This window comes from Manihot esculenta, chromosome 16 (genome assembly GCF_001659605.2).
Source record: "Manihot esculenta cultivar AM560-2 chromosome 16, M.esculenta_v8, whole genome shotgun sequence".
In the NCBI taxonomy this organism is placed as follows: Eukaryota; Viridiplantae; Streptophyta; class Magnoliopsida; order Malpighiales; family Euphorbiaceae; genus Manihot; species Manihot esculenta.
The window spans coordinates 554,636-580,175 of NC_035176.2; the positions used below are offsets into that span (position 1 = coordinate 554,636).

A 25,540-nucleotide genomic window follows, 5' to 3' on the forward strand; every position below is an offset into this window, starting at 1 on the left:
TTCGTGTGTACATATATTCTTTAATAGCAAATTATTCAACCTCTTAATGTAATAATTAAAAAAAAAATTAATGCTTTTCAAATGAAATTAAATCAAACTAAATTATTTTTATAAATAAAACTGAATTAAACTAAAATTATACCTCAAAACTGTATCTAAACAAAACAAAAAATAATGACTTAATATACTTATAGTGACTAAATTTCAAATAATAATCTAAATTTTGCAAAAGCTAAAATAAACTTCAATTTTTTCTCAATCAACTTTAAAAAATAACAATCAAAGGGTCAAATTTTCTTTTAAAAAAAATTATGTGAAGAGTTGAAAGTTGTTGTAAAATTTAGGGACTATTTTAATATGGGTTTGCAAGAGATCGAGATATTCTAAGGCAGCCCAATATGAGATATTCCCGTAAAAATAATCATTAATTTACGTAAAAATAATTTCTGTTATGGCAAATATGAAGAACAATTTCTGTTATATTTTAAAACAAATAGAACATTAATATTTTAAAATTATTTTTTAAAAAAAAGAGAAGTAACATTTTATATTAATAATGTTATAATTTAAAAGACTAAACCATTTAACTCTCTAAAAAAATTTAAAAATTCTGAGTAGTATAATTAAGGGAATAATTTTTAACTATTTTTCTAAATTTAAAAATTCAAACTAAGTTAATGCTTAAAAATTGTTTTAAATAGTTATACAGATTTACTATCTAACTCTAAAGTGTTGTTACAAAATTTTTCAAGAGGCATAACTAAAATTATAAAATTTTTAATTAACTTTTAAATTTAATATATATAAAAAAAAGTGTATACTATTAATTAGCTTTAAGTTTTTTTTTTTTTATCGATTCCAATCTCTCACTTTTACATTATTTGGTTAATTAATTTATAAATTCTAAAACATTCAATAATATGATTTAATTATTTTTTTAATTTTATATTTATAATAAAATTTATATATTTATATTTATTTTTTATTTTAAAATAAATAAAAATATAATTATGTAAAACTTTATTTGAATTCTTTTATGGTAAATCATTTATTTTCAAATTGAAAAGTACCGGGTTAGAGCATAGAAAAAAGAAAGGTCTTTTGAAATCAAGTTAAAACGGTGCGTTTTGAACTTACTAAACTCACCGTTTTAGCTCTTCTCATAAACATCACCGTGTTGAGTTTGTGAATTGCTTTTTATTCTTTTCACCCTCCCGCAAGATGAAGGCAACAAAAACATCAGGAGTCTCGTCTTGGAAAGTAAGCGATGGAAATTGCTAGAATCGAGGGGTTTTGTGAAGAGATCTACGACTTGCTGTTATGAAGGAACATGGCAAGTGATGATGAAACTTTTGGAGATTTGATTACGAACGACATGGTAGTCGATCTCCAAGTGTTTCGTTCATTTGTGGAACACTGGATTTGAGGTGATGTGTAAGGCGGCCTTGTTGTCGCAGTGAAGAGGGATAGGAAAAGCGAGATCTATCTGAAATCCTTGTAAAAGGTAAGAAATCTGCTGAAGCTCACAGACAGTCGCGACCATACTTCTATACTCGGCTTCGGCTGATGACCGACTAACCGTTGTTTGCTTCTTTGTTTTTCAGAAAATCAAGGATGAACCCAGGAAAATACAGAGCCCATTAAGTGATTTTCGAGAAGTAGGACAAGCGGCCCAGTCTGAGTCGCAGTAAGCAGAGAGTTGAAGGGTTGTGTTTGCTAGAAAGTGAAGACCTTTATGTGGGCTTCCTTTAAGGTACCAGATAACTTGCAAAGCGGCATCCACATGGGTTTTCTAAGTACTTGCATGTACTGGATAAGTTGTTGGGTGGAGTAGGTGATGTATGGCCGAGTGAGTGCGAGGTACAAAAGGCATCCTACTAGCCTCCAATGCTGCTTTAGATTAGGTAAGATCTTGCCTTTGTCTTTATTGGGTTTGAGACCAGTTGGTAAGGGAAAAAGAACTGGCTTTGCATGTTGTAGTCCTGTATCGCATACAATATGATTAATATATTTCCATTGATGCAGGAACATCCCTTCATCTGATCCTGCAATTTCGAGCCCTATAAAGTACTATACATGTCCGAAATCCTTTATCATGACGACACTATGCAGATAAGTCTTTACATCTTGAATTTGTTGTGCATTAGTGCCAATAATTAGCATATCACCAATATAGAAAATTAGAGCCAAAAAGTTAGCACCGAATCCTTTTGTAAAGAGACAATGGTCAGTTTAATACTGTTTAAAACCGTAGGAACACATTTTAGAGGCCAATTCAATATTCCATTGTCTTCCAGCTTGTTTGAGACTATATAGACTTTTCACAAGTTTGCACACTTGCCCTTTGGGTACTGTGTAACCTTTAGGAGCTTGCATGTATAGATCCTCTTCTATATGTCCATGGAGATAGGCTTTGTTTATATCTAGTTGATGTACTTGCCATATTTTAGTTGCTGCTATGGCTAAAAAAACTCTTACTGTTACCAGTTTGGCAACAAGGGAGAAACTTTCATGATAGTCAACCCCAGGTAATTGGCTGTATCTTTTTGTCACCAACCTTACTTTGTATTTGTCTATAATGCCATATGAGTTGTATTTGACTCTAAAAACCCAATTAGATGCAATAGCTTTCTTTGCTTTAGGCAGATTAGTCAGAATCCATGTATTATTATTTTTTAATGCATCTAACTCACTTTGCATAACATTTACCTAATTACTGTTCTGTCTAGCTTCAAAATAAGATCTAGGTTTTGTTACAATAGACAAAGCAGCCATAAAATTAATATGTTTATGATTAAATGCAGTTGAATCAAAGAAGAAGGTGCAAGAAGGGTAAAGTGAAGTGTCTATTGGAGGACTTAAGATAAGTTTTTCTTCTGTAACTTTAGCAGTGTAATCATTTAGCCATTGAGGCCTTGTAATTTGCTTATTGCTTTTTCTTATCTGTGGTTGTGTTGTTTGCTCTGAACTTAAAATGTAATGTTCAGGTGGTCTTTCTGAGGTTGTATGTGGGCTCTGTGTCAGTAGGTTCTGTTTCTGGAATGAGTGTGGGTAGTGGTGTATGATTAGATGAGGTATTTTCTTGTGAATGATATGGATAAGTATTTTCATAAAAGATTGCATCTCTAGAGGTAAAAATTCTTTTATTTTTTTAGATCATATAGTTTATATGCTTTAGAACCAGGAACAAAACCTAGGAAGATACTTTTAAAAGCTCTTTCCTCAAATTTGGACTTGTGTGGCTTTGTATTTGTTGTAAAATACAAACATCCAAAAACTTTAAATTGTGATTCTGGCTTTTTTGAAAGAGGACTTCAAATGGGGTTTTCTAAAACTGTGCCGGGCAGAACATTAATGACGTGTGGCAAAAAAAAATTGGCTCACTCCAAAATTTTTTTGGCAATTCTGATTGAAACATGATAGCTCTTGCAACTTGAAGTAAGTGTTTATGCTTTATTTCTACTACTCTATTTTGCTATGGAGTGTAGGGATATGATTTCTGATGTAAAATTCATTTTTCTTTGAAAAATATTATGCAAAAATGATTTGTATCAAACTGGTTTTGAATCATGATGAAAGATTCTTTTAGAATTATGTGAACATTTAATTTTTCTTTCAAAAATATCTTTAGTTGAGATGTGACTTTTATGAAAGCAAATCCTTTGTTGTTTAGCTACGGGACAAATAAAACAAATGTGAGAAGTATTATAACTGATATGTAGATCATCAATATGCTTAATTTTCTTTTAGAAGCATGGCCAAGTCTTGGATGCCATAAGGAATACAATTTAGGATGAGTGTTTAAAGAAACTTTATTACTGAGAGCAGGCTTGAGGTTTTCTTGATTTAGAAAGAATCTAGAGCTCAGCACATAAAGCCCTTCATGCATTCTTATAACTGCCATGATAGTTTTGCTCATTAGGTCCTACAAAAGACACTTATTAGATAGAAACTGAACTGAATTTTGTGAATTCTGTGTGAGTTTGCTGATAGACAGGAGGTTTTATTTAAAGTAAGGAACATGTAAGACATTATGCAAGGTAATTTCTAAGTTTAGAATGATAATCCTAATATGCAAAACAGACTGTGCACTCCCATTTGGCAAATTAACTGCGAGATTTTGTTTGGGTTTAATATATTGAGAGAATAAATTTAAATAATGATACATATATGATGTGGTTCCAGTATCTACTATCCATGTGCCTACAGTATTATTTGAAGTAAGAGAGCAGTAATTAGGATCTTTACCTGTAATTCTTGAAAATCCCACACAGCCTGCAGATTCACATTGATTTGAACTCCTCATATACTTTATTATTTCTTGCTATATCATATTTGAGATGCCCATGTTCCATGTTTCTGGTATTTGTGATTCTGCACTAAGATCCTGAGGTGAAACATTAACCTTTTCTTTGGTTCTTTTATAGTCATTGAACCACTCAAGATAATCATGTAGTTTAAAGCATGTTTTCCTTGTATGACCTGTGATTTGGCAATGAATACAGAATTTGTTCCCTTTATCTTTTCTTATAAACTCCTTTTTTTCTATACTGCATAGTATCTTTAGGTCCCCTTACACTCATAACAGTGTTATTAAAATCAGGGTTTCCCCCATTCTGCACCTCTTTTTTTTTTTTTTTTTTCAACACTCAAAACCATTGAGTAGGCTCTGTTTACATTAGGTAGGGGTTTCATGATTAGTATTTGGTCCTTGACATGGCCATAGGAATCAAGGAGACCCATTAGAAACTGTATGACTTTATCTCCATTTTCCAATTCATTAATAATATTAGCAAATTCACAAGTGCAAGTGGAGGTAATTCTTAGTCAATCTAATTCATCCCGTAGCTTTTTAAGCTTGGTAAAGTAAACTAATTCTTAGTCAATCTAATTCATCCCGTAGCTTTTTAAGCTTGGTAAAGTAAACTGTAACAGACATTCCAATCTGTGTTAAGGAGCTTATTTCCCTTTTGATTTGAAAAATTAAGGGTCCATTGCTTTGCGCAAAACTTCCTTTGATATTATCCCACAAGCATTTTGCATATGGTGTATACACAAAAGTACTGGCTAATTCTTTTGATAGAGAATTTAGTATCCAAGAAATTACCATACTGTCAGCCTTTTACCTTTTTTTGTGAATTGCAGAGTCTGGATCTGAAACTTTCTCCTTTCCATCAATGAATCCCAGTTTGTCTTTGGCTCTCAGGACAATGATGACAGCTCTGCTCATGACAAATTGTTAGAACCATCCATTTGCACACTAACCAGCTGCATTCTAGGGTTGTCAGAACTCTGAAGGGTTATCAGGTCATTGAGGGCCTTTTCAGCGTCAGATGTATCGCTTGTTTTAGCTATTTGTTATGTAAAGGGTTATGAGAAAAAAAGAGTTTTGTATTGGGCTTTATTCCTGCTTTGATACCATGATAAGTAAAAAGAAGAGAGAAAAAAGAAAATAGCATTTGGCAAATGCTTGATTTTATTGTTTCTTTGTACACCTATGTATAGAAGAATGGATGGATCTAGAATAGAAAAAATAGCTAGTTGTTTATTTGTACAACTATACAATCAAGGGAAAGAAAACAAAAAACAAAAGGGTCTTTTGGAATCAAGCTAAAACGGTGCGTTTTGAACTTAATTAAACACATCGATTTAACTCATCTCCACAAAACTTACACTAAGCACATCGTTTTAACTCATCTCCTAAACGTCACCGTATTGAGTTTGTAAATTGCTCTTTATTAATGAATTCCATGAATGGAATATTTAGAAAAAAAAACATATTGATTAATATTTTTTGTTATTAAAAAAAATTCGATTAATGTTTTCTATCATGCTCTTCATATCTCTTTTTATTTTTGCGATTAAGAGTGCGGGTTACTATACACATCAATTTTATTTATTTATTTAATATATATATATATATCTCTTTATAAATAATTTATATTTAAATTAAATTAATAAATAAATTTTACGTGTTTATATTATTCAAATAATTAACTCCACATATCTCTTCTTAGCTTATATGGCTTTTAACAATCTTCTTAGCTTATATGGCTTTTAACAAGCTAAATAAGTCGACAAAACATATTTGAAAAATTTCGATTCAATTCTCCTCTCTCCATTTTTAAACATTTACAATGTCAAAGTTTGAAAATAATAATTTAGTAAATAAAAGTTTTATTTTTTCTCTTTTTTTCCTAAAGTATAACTCTTTCGCAGTTAGCGAGTGACTCTCCTCTCCCTTTCAATGTGTGTTTTTTCCTTCCCTCTCTACCTACGAAAGTTGTAGATGGATTTTTTAAGTTTTGATTATACATCCAATACTTTATTAATATGAGGTTATATGGGGAGTCTGTCATTTTATTCCTTTTGAATGTGGCTATAGAGAATAACTCTTTTAGAGGCGTGCATGTGATAATTGAGTCCTGTTGTTGATACTCTCTTTCAGCTTCTTGTAGCAAAAAGACATATTTTTGTTTGTTCATGCTTTTTTGAGCTCTCTGAATATATATCTATTTGTGGTCAATTTTTACCTTTTTTTGCTAGGTTTGTATTTGGCTCTATAGCTTTGTATGTAGGTGGGTTTTTGACTTTCTTGCTTCACTTGCAGTCGAGTAGGATCAATGAAACTACTTTTAGGGTTCACCGCTTTCTAAAGATGTTTTTGGTATCACTCATCCCCGCTTGGTATTTCTCTTGAACTCAAATGTTGCTTTTTTTATAGTCGGTGCATTTGAAATCTTCATAATACTTATTTTCTCTCGTAGAATGTTTTTGTTGCAGATCAATACGCTTTGATTATTATGACTTCTCATTTGTATGTCTCTGATTATTTTTACTAAGAGACTGATTGAGGACTATAAATAGTGATTGTTTGCGTATTTGTGGCAATTTTTATTGGGTTTTTAGTTCAGCAATGTTTTTTTTTGGGCCTGAATAGTGTATGAAGTTTCTTGTTTTCTTTTTTTTTTTTTTTCCTTAAACTGGGCTTGAGCCTTTCCTGTATTTTGGTAGTTCAATTCTCATGAATCTCTTGATGGATTTCAAGTCTTTCCGGCAATGTAACCTATATTTAACCCCCCAAAAAATATATCTACATATTAAAACAAAAAAAGAAAAAAAAACGCAACAAAATACCAATCCATTGGTAGACTCGACAACCATCCCATTCACTTCCCTCGCAAGACTTCAAATAGGAGTCAGAAGATGTCGCGTGCAAACGGCACGCTCTGTTGACACGTCAGCTATGCAGTTAAACTTGCCTGTTAAATTTGCCTTGCCTTGATATTCTACGCTCATTTTAATCATCGTTGGTTCCATGATGAATGCCCATAAATCCAGAACCCACTTTAAAAAAGATATATATGCGCCGGTTTTATTAAATTTTTTCAATCAATTAATTTTTTTTTTCCCAACGGAAAATTGGACGGTGAGTAGTGAGCACAGGAAGATCAATACGTTTCTCTTCCCATGTGATGGGCGTCCTTCGCCTGTGCCCTATAACGGAATATAAAACAAGAACATCATGCGTTGCGTCTGGCACTCCCTATATCAACTGTTGAAATCAAACGGTGCAGAGAATTTGACGGTGCACATAAAACGGTTAAATTAAGATAATACAAAAATTTAGGAACGGCAGCTGAGCTGGCCCCCGTGGGTCTAACAAGGTGACAGGTTGCTCTCTATATATTCTCTTCTTCTGCTGCTGCTTTCTTCGTGATTCTTCGACTCGTCTGCTTTAATCGGTGAGCAGTGTCTGCTTCTGTATCATTTGATTAATTATTCTGGTTCATCTTGAAAGTAGATGATCATCTTCTTTCTCTCTCAACCCATTATTTTTGTTTATTTTAGTTTAAAGCTTTAAATTTCTCTCGGTTCAGATGTTTGCTTTTGTGATGAAATGATCGTTTGCTTTTGAGGTGATAATTGATGCATGATTATTTAATTCATGTAAAAACACCATATCTTCTAGCTTTGGGATTGAAATACAATTTTTTTGTAAACAACCCATAAAAAATCACAGCACCTGTTTTGATCTTAACTATTCGATCATCTCTTAAATTGTTCATAAACCATGTAGTCCACATCCTTAATATTGAGGCAAAATCAACAGTTTAGCCTTTCGATATTTTGATAGGTCCTGAAGTGGGCACATCATCAATAGGTTGGAGTCCGTAGATTATTATGGTTGTTTTTTGTTTTTTTTTTTTATTGTTATTATATGTGCAGCAGAACTTATGTTAATTAGTAGAGTAAATGAAGATTTTATTTGTTGTCTTTTGCACTTGATAAAAAAAGATAGGGAAATGCTGATCTTAGTTTTGTACGGTGCTTTGGTGAAGTACTTATTTTATATCCCTGCTTGTTTAGGTGATATCTTTGAATACTTATAGGATATGATTCTTCCAATTCTGTTATAGCGCTTGCTGTTGTTGAAGCTGAAGTTGAATTCTAACCTTTTAGGTGAAAATGGGAACCAGCTTCAAACCGGTGATATTGTCGCTGTTTATTGCTTCCTTGCTGTTTACCTTCACCTACTCTGCATCAAATGATGGGTTGGTTAGAATTGGACTGAAAAAGATGAAATTGGATCAGAACAGCCAAGTTGTTACCCGGCTTGAGTCGAAGAATGTGGAAGCTTACAGAGCTTCTGTGAGGAAGTATGGTCTCCGTGATAATCTGGCGGACTCGGGGGATCCTGATATTGTAGCATTGAAGAACTATTTGGATGCTCAGTATTACGGTGAAATTGACATTGGGACTCCTCCTCAGAAATTTACTGTAATCTTTGACACTGGTAGCTCCAATTTGTGGGTGCCATCATCCAAGTGCTTTCTCTCAGTGAGTTTTATTTCTTTATGGTTATTATGAGCGTTTACCAAATGCAATTTATCGGTTCTGGTCGGAAAGCAATTTACAGTTTTGTATTTCTTGTAGGTTGCTTGTTACTTCCATTCTAGGTACAAGTCAAGCAAATCAAGTACCTACAGGAAGAATGGTTTGTTTTCTCGTGACCATTAACAATATCTAAAGTTCGTTTCTGTCATTTACATTACCTAAAGACATTTAACATCTAAGCTTGTTGATTTGAAATCTGTATCAGCTCAACTTTCTTATTTTATGCTTATTTGAGAGAGTAATTTTATTTTATTTCATGCTTATATGAGGGTAGTTTAGTCTATTCATGCTTATGTAATAATTAGCAGTTGAATTCACCATAAAGTTCATGGTTCATCTCTGAGAACCATACCTCAAATTTTCTCTTGATTGATTATCTGGTTAAATATAGGAAGATTGCATAACGGTCCATCATATAATCCTAAGCCAATTAGTTAAACCCATTAGACATTCTGTTCCTGGGTGATGGGGGTAGCAGATGACTATCATGGATATTTTAATCATTTTAAAACTTAATTTGTTCTGGTATGATTAATTGTGTAGGAAAATCTGCTGAGATTCACTATGGCACTGGAGCTGTTTCTGGTTTCTTTAGTTATGATAATGTCAATGTTGGTGACCTAGTTGTAAAAGATCAGGTTATCTCAGTCTCTGACCTCTTGTCACTTCTTCAAGTTTTGATTTTTATAGATTGTACACCCCCATACAGAGACAGAGACAGGCTTTCCTTTAATTTTCTTTGGTGAATCTATCAGGAATTTATTGAGGCAACTTCGGAGCCTAGTGTCACATTTATGGTGGCCAAGTTTGATGGCATACTAGGACTTGGATTTCAGGAGATCTCAGTCGGAAATGCTGTGCCTGTCTGGTATCTGTGTTATGCTTTTATTTTATTTAATCTTTTTAACCTTTTTCTTTAAGAAATGCTAGCACCAGTCACTTAAAACTGTCCAATACTCTTCCTCTTATCGGTTAATAATTAATGATTAATTAAAGAGAGAAAATAATAATTAATATAATAACTATATTTCAACCAATAAGGATGAGAGTGTCCAGAGTCACTTTTTAAGTGACTATTGCTAGCATTTCTCTTTTTCCTTATTTCGTGTTCAAGTTGAGGCACTTGCATCTCTTACAGGTACAACATGGTTAAACAAGGCCTTGTCAAGGAACCAGTATTTTCTTTTTGGCTTAACCGCAATACAGAGGAAGACGAAGGAGGCGAAATTGTATTTGGTGGTGTTGATCCAAATCATTACAAGGGCAAGCACACATATGTTCCTGTGACACAGAAAGGCTATTGGCAGGTTGGCTTGTCCATTACTCCTTCAATTAGAGTGCTTAACTTAGTCTTCTTTATGTCTTTTTCAATTAGTTTGTCTTTTTATTTATTTATTTATTAATTTTTTTTGATAGTTTGACATGGGCGATATTCTTATTGGTGATAAACCAACTGGTATGCCCTCTTTATATCTATAGTTCCTAGGAAGAAAGTAAGATCATTTAAGTTGGACAAAGCTCAGTGATCTGATACAATATGTTTTCTCCTGAGTTCTTGCACATGGTTTGACAAGCTAAGCTTTCACAGGTTATTGTACTGGCAGTTGCTCAGCGATTGCAGACTCTGGAACTTCCTTGTTGGCAGGCCCAACGGTATGAACAAACTGCTTTAGAGTGTTAAAACTTTATCCGGCCTGTTGGAATCTTCCAATTGATTTCTCATATAACATTATTTACCGAGTTTTCTGATTTGGATTATAAGCAAAACCATATATGAGTTATATATATAGTTTTAAAGATGGCCCAAAATGTAATGAATGAATGGATAAGTATTAAAGAACTTTTTTTATATGAATTTTCCTTTTGGTATAAGGATTTGGTGATTTGGTGATCTGTTCGTTCCCCTTTGTTTTTCGTCCCTTCTCCATTTGGGGATGTGGATTGTGATTTGGAATATGAGAATGGTGCATATCTGAATGGGTTCACAGGCATGAAATAACATATCTTACTTATGTCTGATATCTTTTCCATGTTCATTTGTGTCATCCAACTTGGAGTCCAGTACCCTTTTGGACTTGATCTTCGTGCATACACTTGTCACCATTTAGATCCTACATTGGTATAGGTTCATTGTCATCAAATTTCCTGCCCTTAAATTATATGGTGGCTTTACTGTTCTTGCAGACTGTGGTTACCCTGATAAATGAAGCAATCGGAGCCACTGGAGTAGTTAGTCAGGAATGTAAGGCTGTTGTTGCTCAGTATGGACAAACCATAATGGATTTGCTTCTAGCTGAGGTGAAAACCATAAATTTATTATAGTGATACTTTTAATGCTTTTAGCAACCCCCTACTTCTCCCTTGAAAGAGAAGAAAGAAAAATAATAAGAAGGGAACAAATTAAAAGTGGCTTCTGCAATAGCTTGATTTATTTGTTCTGCTTTTATTGACAGGCTCAACCAAAGAAAATCTGCTCACAAATTGGATTGTGCACATTTGATGGGACCCATGGTGTTAGGTCAGCCTCTTAAGGATGTTGGTTATTGTTACTGCTCTTTTATGATTCTCCTGGGATATCTTAGTTTCATTCCTCTTACTACAATACGTTTGGCTATGGACGATTAACCATTCATATCTTTGCTATGGTTGCTGGAATTAACTTAATGTAATTTCTTTGTCTATTTTTTTTTTCGAAATAGCATGGGCATTCAGAGTGTGGTGGATGAGAGAAATGATGCTATGTGCTCTGCCTGTGAGATGACAGTTATTTGGATGCAGAACCAGCTGAGACAGAATCACACACAAGATCGTATACTGAACTATGTCAATGAGGTGAAATAAACACATGGTGCATTGATGGATAACTATGTTAATGATGAGAAATACTCACAAACACTTCATTTACTAATTGCTTTGTAGCAAGCTTATCTCACTAATTGCTATGCTATAAAACTTTTTACAGCTCTGTGATCGAATTCCGAACCCAATGGGGCAATCAGCTGTTGACTGTGACAGTCTCTCTTCAATGCCTACTGTTTCCTTCACTATAGGAGGAAAAATTTTTGAGCTTACCCCTCAGGAGGTTTGTCACTAGAACACCTTTGTTATTGTTGAATGTGCTTCGGATTTGAAGAAATTCAATGATAAGTGGGAGTGCTAATATCTGAAGAAGTAAACACTAAACAATAAAGAAAAAGAAAAGAAGGAAGAATGCGACTTTTGTTGCCTTTTTCTTCTCTTTTTCCTTCTACTTGTTTCTTTATAATCACATACACAAAAGTTAGTTTATATAATTTTCCCTATAGACGATACATTTGATTTAGAATACTAGTTTAGGGGGGGTGGGGGGCATTTTGGTTGGTGTGGGTAGTAGTACATATTTGATCTCTCATTTCATATTTTATCATGCACTTCAACTCATTGCTCTCTTTGTATTTTTGCGGCTATCAGTACGTCCTCAAGGTGGGGGAGGGTTCAGGGGCTCAGTGCATCAGTGGCTTTACTGCTTTGGATGTGCCGCCTCCTCGTGGACCTCTCTGGTATTTATTCTTTTTCAATCTGATTTTTGTCAATGTTACACCATCATGTACACAGCCAATTAGCTAATATTCTTGAGATGGTTGGCTCTAACTAATAATATTTTGGAATTTCAGGATCTTGGGAGATATTTTCATGGGTCGATACCATACTGTTTTCGACTATGGCAATATGCGAGTTGGATTTGCGGATGCAGCATAAAGAGATGGATCTACTTTAGATGTTTTTTTTAAATCAGATGTTCCATTTCTCTGTGCTAATATGTACCTTCAGAAATGGATTTGTTAAGCTTAAAACCAATGGATAATAGTAGAGCTTGCTTGTAAATATTTGTGCGTTGGGTTGAGAAGTGGATGTTACTCCGAGAAATGATGAGCTTCGAGCTTGTTTTCAAGGATATCTTTCACAGGCAAGAGATTTGGTTAAGATTTGCTAGGGTTCGGTTTGGCCAAACGTGTTCTAAGAAACATTTTATGAAAGGTGAGATTAATAAGTATTCGATGTAAAATTATTAAAATTTGTTAATAAGTATTAATATTTAATTGGATTTCAAAAAGAAGCATAAATATCTAATTTGATGATTATATTCATTTTTTATTTATAAATAAAAGCATATTAAATGATTTCAAAAAAAAAAAAATCATATTAAATTAAATTATTCTAAATACAATGAAAAGTTCTCTTATAAGCTTGAACGAGAATAATTTTGATATGACTTGATATTTATGTAAAACTAACATTATATATAATAAAATTTTAAGAGGCCAGAAAATTTAAGAGGAAACGTTGTGTTGTTTAATACATCTGTCTAGTGTATTTAAAAAAAAAAATTACATATATTTTTCGTTTGATTTTATAAAAAAAGATTCGAATAAATTTATGAAATTTTTTTAAATTAAAAAAAAAAGAATTTTTGAATTAAAATTAAATTTTTTATTTTAAATAAAAATAATTATAAAAAATTAATTAAATTAAATTTTTACGCAATTTATATTCATAATGATAGATGTGAAGAAAGCAAATAAAATTTTCTTTCTAGCTAAGTTACTTCTAGCTGGAATTCATTCTACGAATGTATAACCACAATTTTTTTCCTTACCCAGGAAGGAAAGTAAGAGAAACTAAAACCTTTCTTCAATTATTAATTAGTGTGAACGAAATCCCAACAAGTAAAGCCTAAGAACAGTCCAAATTCCAAACATGTCATCATCCTGAAATCTTCGCAGTACTTCTCAGTCATAAGCGTCGGACTCCAACTGTATCCATATTTGCTCTTTCAGGACAGATTTAGCCAATTATGTGTTGGCACTGAGGTGTTAGAATGGTAACATCCCATGTTCAAGCCAGGAGTATCAGTGTGCTGTTTGATCTGTGTCTGACTGAAATCCAAAAAGGAGAATGAATTTGATCTTTGACGCTGAGAAACTGGATGAAAATAAGGGAAAAAGAGGAAAAAAAAACCTAAATGTGGGGTCCTCAAACTTTTAGACTTTTACCGAAAGCCACAGCTTACGAGATTAGATGAGCCGATAAACTGGTGGTTGCCACATGAGAAAAAAGCAACTCAAAATGATTGTGTGACTTGAAAGGGACGCATTAAAGACTGCACAAAAGCAAACTGTCAAAGGATCTCCAAGCTGACCTCAAAAGCCAGTAAAGAAGTTAACCAACTAACGAGATGAGAGTGTAAAGAACCAAGGAAGAAGTGTGGTTGTGAGAATTTGAGTTGGAAAAGTTTGTGTGAGCTTCCATCCTCCCTTTATTACAACTAATTTCAACCGCTGTTTTGGATTCTTGGAATGAGTTGTTGAAACTTGCAAGTTACAATTCTGCCATGTCAATCTCTTTCCTTTTGCTTTTATTGCTCTTGAATTATTTCTTTTAACATTATATTTGGAAGAGTTTTTGGAGGCAAACATATGATTTATAAAATAATTATTCTCTTTGAGAGGAAAGTTATTTAAGGAGGGTATGGTTTTTGAAGTTTCGGCACAAAATTCCATGTCAAGCTCAATAATTTTTACCCTAATTAAAAAGTACTATTAGACAAAGGAATCCCAAGTTTGACAAAACATCAATTGATGGATCCATGAATTGTTGAGGACAATTAGTGGAGACCCATTTGGGTGTTGTGCATGATTAGTGGAGATTTACTTGTATAAGTTTACATTATCTAATCATAAAATAAGCATATAAACTAAGACTTCAATCTACAGCTGACTCCTACAAGTCCTAACCCACAAACTTAAATAAAAAGTTAGGAATATCCATTTCCAAATCCAATCATCCCATCCATTGTATTGTATATACATAGCATAGATCATCAACACCGCACTCTATGCATATTCTCACGTGGCATCACGTGGCCACTACAATTCATAGCTAAGCAACCATTCCCAAGTCAGGCCAAAAGCTCCCAATCCACCCTCCTTTCGCCACTTGGAACCCTCAGGTTTTGAGAGAGAAAGAAACGGCGGCCGCCCATTGGCCCGAAACTAAACTTATGAAAGCATTGTTTCTTACATTAACGCCAAACATACCCTCCACATAATAGTTTGCTCATATGTATATATAAATATTCATACCTCCAAACCGAAGCTTAATTCTTTTAAACTTTCAAGTTCGTCCTCTGAAAATGGACTGGACTAGAGGCCGAACCATTGGACGGGGCTCCACTTCCACCGTCTCCATTGCTAAGCTGCATCAGTCAGGTCAGGCTATTGCTGTCAAGTCAGCCGAGCTCTCACGATCGGAGTTCCTGCAGAAGGAGCAGAGCATTCTTTCTGCATTAATTTGCCCTCAAATTATTGCATACAAAGGATTTAACATTACAGAAGAAAATGGTAAGCTTATGTATAATATTTTCTTGGAATACGCATCTGGTGGTACGCTTCTTGATGCAATTCGCAAGCATGGAGGCTGGCTCGACGAGTCCATCATTAGATCATACACTAGACAGATTCTTCTGGGGCTTCGCCACCTTCATTCTAATGGGATACTACATCGTGATATTAAGGCTCAAAATATATTAATCACCAGCGATGGGGCAAAAATTGCTGACTTGGGTTGCGCTAGGAGGGTCGATGAGGTGGCTGCATTTGCCGGCACTCCTGTCTACATGGCACCTGAGGTGGCTCGTGGCGAACACCAGGGCTTCCCTGCTGATATCTGGGCTCTTGGCTCTACTGTTGTTGAGATGGCTACCGGGAGAGCTCCATGGACCAATATTTCAGACCCTGTTTCTGCTCTCTACCGAATTGGGTTTTCAGATAATGTGCCGGAAATTCCGAGCTTTATGTCTAAACAAGCCAAAGATTTTCTGAGCAAGTGCTTGAAGAGAGATCCAATGGAGAGGTGGTCAGCTAGTGAACTACTTGAACATGATTTTATTACAGAGGAGCCGAGCTCTGTTTTGAAGGACACTGATGTAGACACCCCAACAAGTGTACTGGAGCAAGGATTATGGGACTCGAAGGAACATTTAGAAGCAACTTGGAAGCCGACATCGACCCATAAAAGCTGTTGCCACTCTCCGATAGAAAGGATCCGGCAACTGGCGGCCCAAGGCAATGGAAACATGCCTAACTGGGCATGGGATGAAAGTTGGGTCACCGTGAGAAGCAAAGACAGCGCCAAAGAAACGTTTGCTAGCTCCGAGGATGGTGTCAGTGGGGAACATAATTTGAATAATGTTATTCCTAGTGAGTCCATAAGCTTTGGTGGGATACGCGCATTCATGTGCTTTGGCCAATGTACTAACCATAAGCAATTGTCCATGTCTTGCATTTGCAGAGAAGACGATTTCTGTGAAAGTTGTAATTTTGAAAAGGAAATATCATATTCTCTTTTTCTACGTTCCAATTCTTGCTTAGAATTTTGCCCCATCTTCTCTTTGAAAAATTATATTACATAACTATTAATTTTACATAAAACGAAATGTAAATACAAGTGAATCTTGCAAATATAAAAGTAGACTCAAAAGAAAATTTTAATAATTACATTAACTTAGATAATAAATCTTTAGTGACCACCATTATATATACCTGCAGGATTTGGATCACAAGAATAGGCAGCCTTTGGTGAATCCTGTTCAATCTTCTTCCCAAGTGGTTGTTAGTTCAACCAACTCCCTGTAAAACCAAGATTTGACCAACCCACTAACCCGTGCCAAAGCTCACTAATACATGTAAAGTCTTTAGGATTTTTAAACATTCACTAATTTATTCATATTTTAAAACTACTTAATTAAAATATTCATATATTTTATAAAATTAAACTATTTAATTTTTCTATAAAAAATTGTTAATGAACTTAGTTAGAAGAATTAAATAGTATAATTATTTAAAATAATTAATAGTTAAAGTATAAAGAGTTTAATTTTATAAAATATAGATATATTTTATTTGAATAGCTTTAAAATACAAAGGAACTGGTGAATTTTCTAGTAACTGTTACTCTATTACCTATGATACCTCCATAATCAATTCAGCTAAGATGATATTATATCTTTCATAAAAGCACCTTTCCAATTCATTTGAGTGGTCTTGATTAATTCTTTATGGATTTTTGTAGTTTTCCAGCGAAAATGGCTCCTTAATGTTGGAAAGATTGGGTTTTGATATTTAAATCTTGATAATCAGCAAAAGGAAAACTTGCAAAACTTCAATATTTAAATCTTGAATAGCAAGACATTGATTTAGGATCAAAGTTGATATTATAATGAATCGTTCTTCGTTCTTCATCCCAGGCCTGTAGTCCAACTCTTTTCAAGAAATCCAAAAGAAACTACAATGTTGAGTGGTGGGCTTACTCTTTTCCATTCCCTGGCTCTAGCTTCCTCTGAATATTGCTAAAGTTTTCAATATGATGCAGCATTCGTATTTAAATTCATAGGAAGAGGAGGTCTTGAGTTATCCTCATGCATGAACCAACTTGCATTGCACAGAAAATAAAAACCTATTCTCCCTTTCCTTTGTTCATGTTTTCTATTTGTCCTTTTCTCCAGTTTTAACAATGCACAACTCAAAATTAAACCACAATAAACAAACCCAAATTGAGAATTTCCAAGATAAGTAGTATAAAGTAAAAAGGAAAGGAAATGAAAAAAAAAAAAAACTATTTGATGAAAAGGTGGTCAGTGTCTTAAGTATTCTTCTTGCTACCTGAATGAGATAATCTCAAGTCCAAAGATTGCAGTTGGTTCCGTAGGTTTTGGTTCTCCTCAAGTAAGCGGTCATACTCTAGAAGGAATCCTTCAGATTGCTTCCTCAGAGCCTCTGCATTGGCTTCTGAAGCATTAGCCTCTTTGGTTTTCACCTCCAGTTCTGACTCTAGCTGCTCAAGTTTAGCTTGCAGTGTGGTCATATCTTTTTCCAGGGTTTTGCTCTCCTCAACTTTTCCATCCTCAAGAACTCTGTTTTGTTTCTTTATAGCTTCCATGTTCTTCCGCCGCATACGGAGTTCTCTGATGTAATGGTGGAGTCTGTCTATCATTAGTGCCAGGAAAAGAGAGGATCCTGCAGATTGTAAACTCCAGATTTATACAAGTCCAACGGCCAATAAGATCAACAGAAAACAGGGAACTTGAAATGAAAACAGGTAGCTTTAGCCATAAAACTCCAAATAACATCTCAGAGGCCCATAGGAACAAGAAGTTCAACAGATTACGGAAAAACAACAACTCTCCAGAAGCAGAGATCTGATGTTTTTTCATAGTCCAGGAAATTGTTACCGAGAATGAGAAAGAAAGACAAAAATAAAAATATCACAAACATTTTAACAAATGTTAACAGTAAGAATGTTATACTCAAAAGAATCCAAACAATAACAAAGAGCAAAAATAACAGGGGAAAGAAAACTTAGAACTGCAAATAAAGAAAGATGCAATCAGACTCTTCCAATGTCTTTGCCGTGATTTGAGGGACCACATAACATTGAGACTCTATTTGCTTCAGATCAACAACAATCTACATGCAATTCTATTCAAACGCTGAGAACTTGAAAGATACCTGAGGTCAAAACTTTATGATCTTTCAAGATAATGGAATACGGATGGAGAAAAAAACCAAAATAATAATAACTTTCTCCTTTTTGAATTTTTTAAAAAGAGCCATCTAACCCAACAGAGCTTGTCCAAGCTCCCTTCCCTATCTAACACCTCACCATTATTTATTGTGAATGCACAAAAAACTTATCCATTACAGTAAAAGTTTAGCAATAAACAAAACCAATTTCACATGAGGAAGAAAATGGATCTATAACATGCTCCATCATGCAAGAAACAAACAAATGAGTCTAGAACATCATATGACGAATGGAACAGTAATATCATCGGTGATAAATCTGAGAAGATCAAGATTTTTCACACCCAATTCCATCACATTTTGTATTCCAAACACAGCAAAGTCAACCGCTTTCTAATCCGAACTTTCACAGTAAGACCACAAAATTCACAAACTTCACAAAACATAAGCACAGCATAAAACTAATGATTACCCATGAGAGTTGCCTCGAGAAGGTGCCCGGCCATGAGAACCTGGTCCGTTGGATTAACAGCACCCTCATCGATCAAACGCTTCTGGATCTTCGTCATACTGTACACACTTGACATCAACACCACAAAAACCGTTCCTGCTACAGTCTTTACTACGATTGGACCGTGACCTCGCTTGACCCGATCTAGACCCATCAACACAAACTTCCTTAACGGGTTCTTGAACACAAGCACCATTATCAATGCCATCTCAGAGAATATCAGTGTAAACAGTAGCTGAATCATTTTTGTCGTTTTTTGTACTTTGCACGAGAAAGATAGAGAGCTAAGATTTCAAAGATAAAGGATTTATGAAGAGATGGAGAGCTAAGATTTCAGAGCAATCAAAGTGAAGAGCAAAGATAATCGAAGAGATCAAACAAATGAGGTGAAGGAGAAGAGGTTTTTTAAAAAGAATGATCAAATGAAAGAGAGGGCTTCAGTTTCCTGGCAGTCATGTGACGACGACTCTGCTTGAAAATTTTTGTTTATTTTTAAAAGAACCACTGCCTTTTTGGTTTATTTGCAATCAAGGGCTTCTACTTTTTCATATTTAGTAAATCATGGGAAAAGTAGCCGAAGTCCCCCCCAATACTGACTTATTTCGTAATTTACATACCAAACCAAAATTTCTTTTTTTAAAAAATATATATATCATCAAGGTGCTTATAAAATATTTTCATATTATAATTGTATCTTCAATTAATTTAATTTATAATTTTTAAATACTGTGATAAAATTTTGAAATTATTTTATCTATCTATGTAGATTTAAGGATTTGCAAGAATTTAATTATTGTTTTTTTAATAATTCTTTTGTTTTGAATTAAAAATTTTAATTATTTTTTAATTTAAGAAAATTTCATTTTAAAATAATTAAAATTTTACATGATTTTATAATAATTTATTTAATTTTTAAAAATAAATCATTATAAAAATTATTATTTGAATATTGTTATATTATTTTATATTCATACTTTTCTAGAGGTATTTAATTATTAGATTATTAATTTAATATTTTACATTAAAAAATAGATTTAGAAATATTTATAAAAAGAATTATAATCTTAACAATAAATGAAGTAGGTAGTCTAGAAATGGCAATAAAACTACTTTGATTTCCTTTTCATTATTTTTAAAAAAATGTATAATTATAAAAACAATTTAATATTATTAATTACAACTCATTAATTAAGATATTGTTTTTCCTGCTGTCTTTGTTTTAATACTTAATATTGATAGACTAACTTTGGAAATTTCCACTAGTAGGATAGAAAGTGTTATAAATTATTAAATTGGAAAAGTATTAAAAATTTAATATTCATATAATGCAACAACTCTAATAATGAAGCCTTCAACATTCATAAGGTAAGGAAATGATTTTTCCATATTATTTTATTATTTAATTTTAATTAAATCTTGAATCTAAGAATTTAAATATATATATAGATTAACTTACACCATATTTATTAGCTGACTGACCGCTATTTATAAACTGTCTGATACACTATATTTAAATTTGATTCGATAAACTTAACGCTAAAAATTGTCAGAATGATCATGATATATATATTTCAGAACTAAATTAAAAAAAAAGTTAATCTCTTTTTATATTTTCACACATATTTTTTGAAACTTTCTCTTTTTTTATTACTATATTTTTATTCTTTTTTTGTATTAATATATATTTTAAAAAAAATTTAAATCTGATTTAGCGTCGAATGGTCCCTACCAGAATATTGGAGTAGATCACTAATAGATCCCCTCTTGAAGATCGAGTATGAAGGAATTTATATGAAATTTCAAAAATATTCACCGTTCATTAAACTAATCACTGGATTTCATTTTATTATAATCTAAATAAATTTTAAATATTTTTTATAAGCTTACGGAATCTAAAAAAATCACTTGCCTTTTTTAAATTGAATAAAATTTATTTAAAATTTAAAATTTTTAAACTGTGATATAAAAATTGAAAGTTTAAAATTAAATTATAAAAAAAATTGCATAAAAATCAAAACTTTTAGTATGCTTTTTTATTTTATTTTATTAGGCTTAAAATATTAATTCTTGATGGGTGTGAGTGGGTGTGATATAATAGTGGTCTAAGTTATCTATTTAGGCTTTATTTGATAATTATTTTTAAAATAGTATTTATTATTATTATTATTATTTAGTGGTTGAGAGAGTAACTTATAAAAAGTTATTTTTTATAATTTTTAATTAAATGCTATCTCACTACAATATTCATAGAAATTTTTATATAATTAAACATATGGTAAAATCTATACTTTTATAGGTCTCTGAATAAATAAATAAGGGGTAGAAGGGAAAAGTGGTCCTCTTTATCACAAAATAAGGGTAGTCTCAGCTCACAAGCAATCCCCAAATCTCTATATGAACCTCAAGGATTAATCCCAAACCAATATATCTATTTGGTTGCTTCTGCAGCTGAAGCTAGATCAACTAACCACCCATGCAATTAATATAATCATCCATAAATTTTACATTATAATTATTCTTATTAATTATATATTTTATCGTAATATATATAACGATTAAATTAAATAAATTTTTATTTTTTATTTTTACTATCAGCCATATAGTGAATAACTTAATATGTTATTACAGGTAGGTGATTAACCAAACGCATCATTAGCAACCGATAGAAAGCTAAAAAGATAATAAGCTTTGACTTGCATATTTCAGAAAGAACTTTTAAAAAGAAAAATGGCACAATCATCTTTCAGCTTTAGCCTTTAGGTGAGCAAATAATTAAGGGTGGTGGGGGTAACATCAGCAAATGCTTCATCCTAACTCTGAATTAATATGGTGTGATTTTTAGATTAATTTATCATTTAAACTTATTCATTTTTTAAAAATTTATAAAATTAAATCGAATATTTTTTTTTCAAATTGAATCAGATAATTTTAGGTTGTAAGTTAGAAAAAAAAAATATCTATATTGAATTTATATAAACCTGTAGTATAAAATAATAATGAAACTTACATAAAATTCTATATATTTAGATTTAGAACTATATAAATTTAGTTTAACTAAAAGTTTATTTTGTGAAAAACAAGATATATTCAAAATTTAGATACAAGTTAAGCTCCATAACACAGCCTAGAATGGTAATTCAAGCTGCAGGCTCTAAGTTAAAATTGTTGCAGTCCTTTTTGGCTTATCAATTTGTTGTCAATTGGCAAGTCATCTTCGGCAAGTCCGTCCACAATATTACAAAAATTTTCCTTGTAATCTCAGTCAATCAACAACCAAAAAAATCAAACACACCCTATATAAACAACACCAGATTATAATTGAATTCAGTTCATATAACGAAAGATGGATGGAATTCCTTCCTGGGTTCTCCTCATTTTCACCTTTCTAATCATCTTTCCCGTGTCAAATTCAGAGGAAGAAAATGTAAAGCAGGCCTTGGTGCAGTTCATGGCCAAACTTTCACCGGGAAATGGCCAAAACAACCGGAACTGGGGTTGGAACATGACATCAGACCCCTGCAAAGACAGATGGGTGGGTGTGGTCTGTGACAGCCGGTTGCAAACTGTTAAGAAGATAGTTCTTGATAGGTTCAATTTCACTGGAACTCTTGATGCTTCTTCTTTATGCATGGTAAAGTCTCTTACTCTCTTGAGCGTGAGATCAAACAACATTGTTGGGATTCTACCTGAAGAGATGGGAAATTGCACCAGCTTAACTCACTTGTACATAAGTGAGAACAACTTTTCAGGTGCCATTCCTGAGGCTCTTTCATTATTGAATAACTTGAAAAGGTCTGATATATCAAACAATCAATTCTCTGGTGGGATTTCTACCATGTCCAGAATTTCAGGCCTGACGTCATTCCTTGCTCAGGACAATGAGCTTACTGGGAAAATACCAGATTTTAATTTCTCCGATCTTCAGCAATTCAATGTCTCTAACAACAATTTCATCGGTCAAATTCCTGATGTACAAGGTAGGTTTGGTGCAGACAGCTTTTCTGGTAATCCTGGACTATGCGGAAAGCCATTACTAAATGCATGTCCACCCTCAGCTGCACCCCCATCTGCAGAACCATAGAAAAAACCTTAATGTTCTGAACACACTGCCTTCGTCGGTCCATCATAGACCTAATACAAACATGTCGATCCCACCTATTTTGTCTACGAGTTCCATTATGCATATAGTGTCTTGGGTGCATGATGTACCGGGTCAAGAATTTTCAAGCATGTTATTTAGCCGGTTCACATTCCATGGAATAATGTTCTTGCAGCCATTGAGCCAATTTTTATCCACAATAGAATAGCTCAATTGTTGTTATTATCAATATGAACAATCAGATTAGTGCTAAGTGCAAAATTGCAGTGAGTAATTACAGACAAAATTTATGTTATAGTATATACAATAAACAAAATTTCACATATTGGTCATCAATATTATGGATAACCTAGTAATTTACTAGAAAAGCTTGCTTCCAAACTCCTCAATATCCACTTCATTTCTTGAATAAGATGTTGCAAGATGCTTGAGCTCTGATAGGCTCCTGCCTAGTGATACAGCCACCTTCATTTCTAGTACTTGCCCATTTTCTCTTCCCTCTACCATTTGCCCATTTTCTCTTCCCTCTACCATTCTTTCTCTTATATTAGATTCAATGATTTCTTCCATAAGCTTAAAGAAACCGGCATTGCTTCGATACATCTCAAACACCATGCCCACTTGTCCACCATGCTCCATTGTATTCACTATGGTTGCCAGAGCACCAGAAGCAACACCCACTATGGCGGCCCATGGATTAGTACCCATGAATGCAGCTCCCAGAGCTCCAAGGCCAGTCAGCAGAGGACCAGAAATGGCCAATACCTTGTGTACTTTCAATGCTTTTTCACCCAATTTTAAGTACTCTTCTTTATCCTTGTTCTTTAAAATCCTAACTATCCATCTCATTTCATCTTCCAATTCCCTGTTCCAGCCATTTCCATCCATTATCCTACTAAACCCTTTAGCCTGTTTTCGCCTTTGTTGTGGCCACCAAACTGCAGGGTCAACAGTGGATGGGAATTTTTCAAGCATAGCACCTAGTAAAGGAAGTGGGTATGCTCTATCTAAAGCCAAAACTTTCTCCATTGCTTCATTAACGTCATCGATGTTAGGATTGCCGATGGAAAGCAATGTGTGAATCTGGCTGTGAAGCTGCTTAAATAATCTAGTTGCATTTCTTTGCTCTTCAGCAAGTTGTGATGGTTGGATGCTGTTCATTATGGCCAACAAGCCAGTGGCTGCAAGATAAAGAATTGTAGAAGAGACCTTGAGGGCAGGACTGGTGGCTGCAAGTCCACACATGGTAGCAGCAGTAAGAGTGATCATATTAATGGAATTTAAGAGAAGATGGTTCCAATTATCACGCTGCTCTCCAATGTTTTTGTGCATCTCCACTCTATCTGCCACAGCCTCCATCAATGCATAAAGCTTGGCAATCACCAAGGGATCAGATTTGTTTGTAGAATAGTTAACATTAATCCCAGAATTGGACTCCTTTTCCATTTGGGTATTGGCAGTTTTTGGAATGCTGAAATCACCTCTGAAGCTTAATTCTTCCATCAAACCTCTATTGGAGAGCTTGAGGAAAGAGAGAGGGGTAATTCGAAAGTTGGGTTCTTTTATAGCGGCTCTAATCATTCCTCTATGTAGACATGATGAAGATGATGATGAAGCTGAAAGTAGCACACTTGAAGCTTGAAGGGTTGTCATGCCTTCTTGCTTTGATTTCGTGATATAATCACAATCAGGGAGCTGTTTGAGGATGGTGATGCAATTGATTGTTGAGTAAAAGGGTTAGGTTTTGGAGAAGCTTTAAAGACTTTGTGAATGTTATTTGGGTATGAGGGATCAATTAATTTGGTAAGTATATATATAAGTTGAAGGGTGATGTTGAAAAATAAGAGATCGAAAAGGTCTGATAGTTCAGACTTGGAATTTTGAATTGGGAAATTAACTAATTCCTCTTCTGATTCATTTGGTTTAAAAAATTAGACTAGTAGATGTCCCTCAATTTGGCTGTATTTTTGGTGTCTTTGGTGAGGGCTGAGGATTCCTAATTTGACTGCCAACAGTCAACACACAATTACGAATTGATTGAAACAGACAAGCCAACGAGCAGGCCGTGTCTATTGTCTGACCTAATACGTACATCAGAAAATAATAGCAAAAAATTTTATTGTCAATTAGATAAAAACATAAAACTCAAATTCACATTAATGGAAAAATTATTCTACTATGGAGAATTAATTGATGATTTATTTAATACGCTTGACTTGAATAAGTTCAATATTATTAACATTCTCCTGTAATAAATTTCAAGAGTTAGATGACAATTTTTTTTTTTAAATTAAAAATTCTAAATTTACATTTTGAGTATTTTTAAAATTTAAAGAGAGTTGTTTCCTCTTAAAATCTCTGGTGTAGATATCATATTCTTATTGTCAAATAGAATAGTGAACCTATATTATAACATTTACGGTATGAGCATCTATATGGAAAAGATATATTTATGTGAGTCGAAAACAGATG

The 25,540-nt window shown here is 33.5% G+C and overlaps 5 protein-coding genes and 1 long non-coding RNA gene across 7 annotated transcripts; 4 read left to right on the forward strand and 2 right to left on the reverse strand.

The window, feature by feature from the left end:
* The first annotated feature begins 1,187 nt into the window (after window positions 1-1,187).
* LOC110603578 lies at window positions 1,188-2,798 on the forward strand. The gene is made up of 3 exons (XR_002486150.2): window positions 1,188-1,504; window positions 1,605-1,904; window positions 2,026-2,798. It is a non-coding gene; the product is annotated as an uncharacterized LOC110603578 (long non-coding RNA).
* A 4,796-nt stretch (window positions 2,799-7,594) lies between these two features.
* LOC110604154 (aspartic proteinase) lies at window positions 7,595-12,829 on the forward strand. 2 transcript variants are annotated; one of them, XM_021742270.2, is made up of 14 exons: window positions 7,595-7,745; window positions 8,464-8,841; window positions 8,938-8,998; window positions 9,442-9,536; window positions 9,654-9,766; window positions 10,037-10,205; window positions 10,315-10,354; window positions 10,487-10,551; window positions 11,083-11,196; window positions 11,352-11,416; window positions 11,598-11,730; window positions 11,861-11,980; window positions 12,349-12,437; window positions 12,552-12,829. In XM_021742270.2, the coding sequence occupies exons 2-14, from the start codon at window positions 8,470-8,472 to the stop codon at window positions 12,634-12,636; spliced, it is 1,521 nt and encodes a 506-aa protein (XP_021597962.1). In that variant the 5' UTR covers window positions 7,595-7,745; window positions 8,464-8,469; the 3' UTR covers window positions 12,637-12,829. The 2 variants fall into 2 exon arrangements, with proteins under 2 accessions (XP_021597962.1, XP_021597963.1); XM_021742271.2 differs by lacking the exon at window positions 7,595-7,745 and adding an exon at window positions 7,896-7,919.
* Window positions 12,830-14,680: 1,851 nt separating this feature from the next.
* LOC110603363 lies at window positions 14,681-19,430 on the reverse strand. The gene is made up of 3 exons (XM_021741069.2): window positions 18,931-19,430; window positions 17,598-17,951; window positions 14,681-15,193 (listed from the first exon to the last, which is right to left on the reverse strand). The coding sequence occupies exons 1-3, from the start codon at window positions 19,211-19,213 to the stop codon at window positions 15,162-15,164; spliced, it is 669 nt and encodes a 222-aa protein (XP_021596761.2). The 5' UTR covers window positions 19,214-19,430; the 3' UTR covers window positions 14,681-15,161.
* Window positions 15,071-16,402, forward strand: LOC110603931 (mitogen-activated protein kinase kinase kinase 18). Its single transcript, XM_021741936.2, has one exon. The coding sequence runs from the start codon at window positions 15,071-15,073 to the stop codon at window positions 16,346-16,348; it is 1,278 nt and encodes a 425-aa protein (XP_021597628.1). The 3' UTR covers window positions 16,349-16,402.
* Window positions 19,431-22,312: 2,882 nt separating the features above from the next.
* On the forward strand, window positions 22,313-23,167 carry LOC110603932 (probable inactive receptor kinase At2g26730). The gene has a single exon (XM_021741938.2). The coding sequence runs from the start codon at window positions 22,313-22,315 to the stop codon at window positions 23,048-23,050; it is 738 nt and encodes a 245-aa protein (XP_021597630.1). The 3' UTR covers window positions 23,051-23,167.
* A 261-nt stretch (window positions 23,168-23,428) lies between these two features.
* Window positions 23,429-24,934, reverse strand: LOC110604307 (probable F-box protein At4g22030). Its single transcript, XM_021742477.2, has one exon. It carries the CDS (start codon window positions 24,719-24,721, stop codon window positions 23,429-23,431), a length of 1,293 nt encoding a protein of 430 aa, XP_021598169.1. The 5' UTR covers window positions 24,722-24,934.
* Window positions 24,935-25,540: the final 606 nt, after the last annotated feature.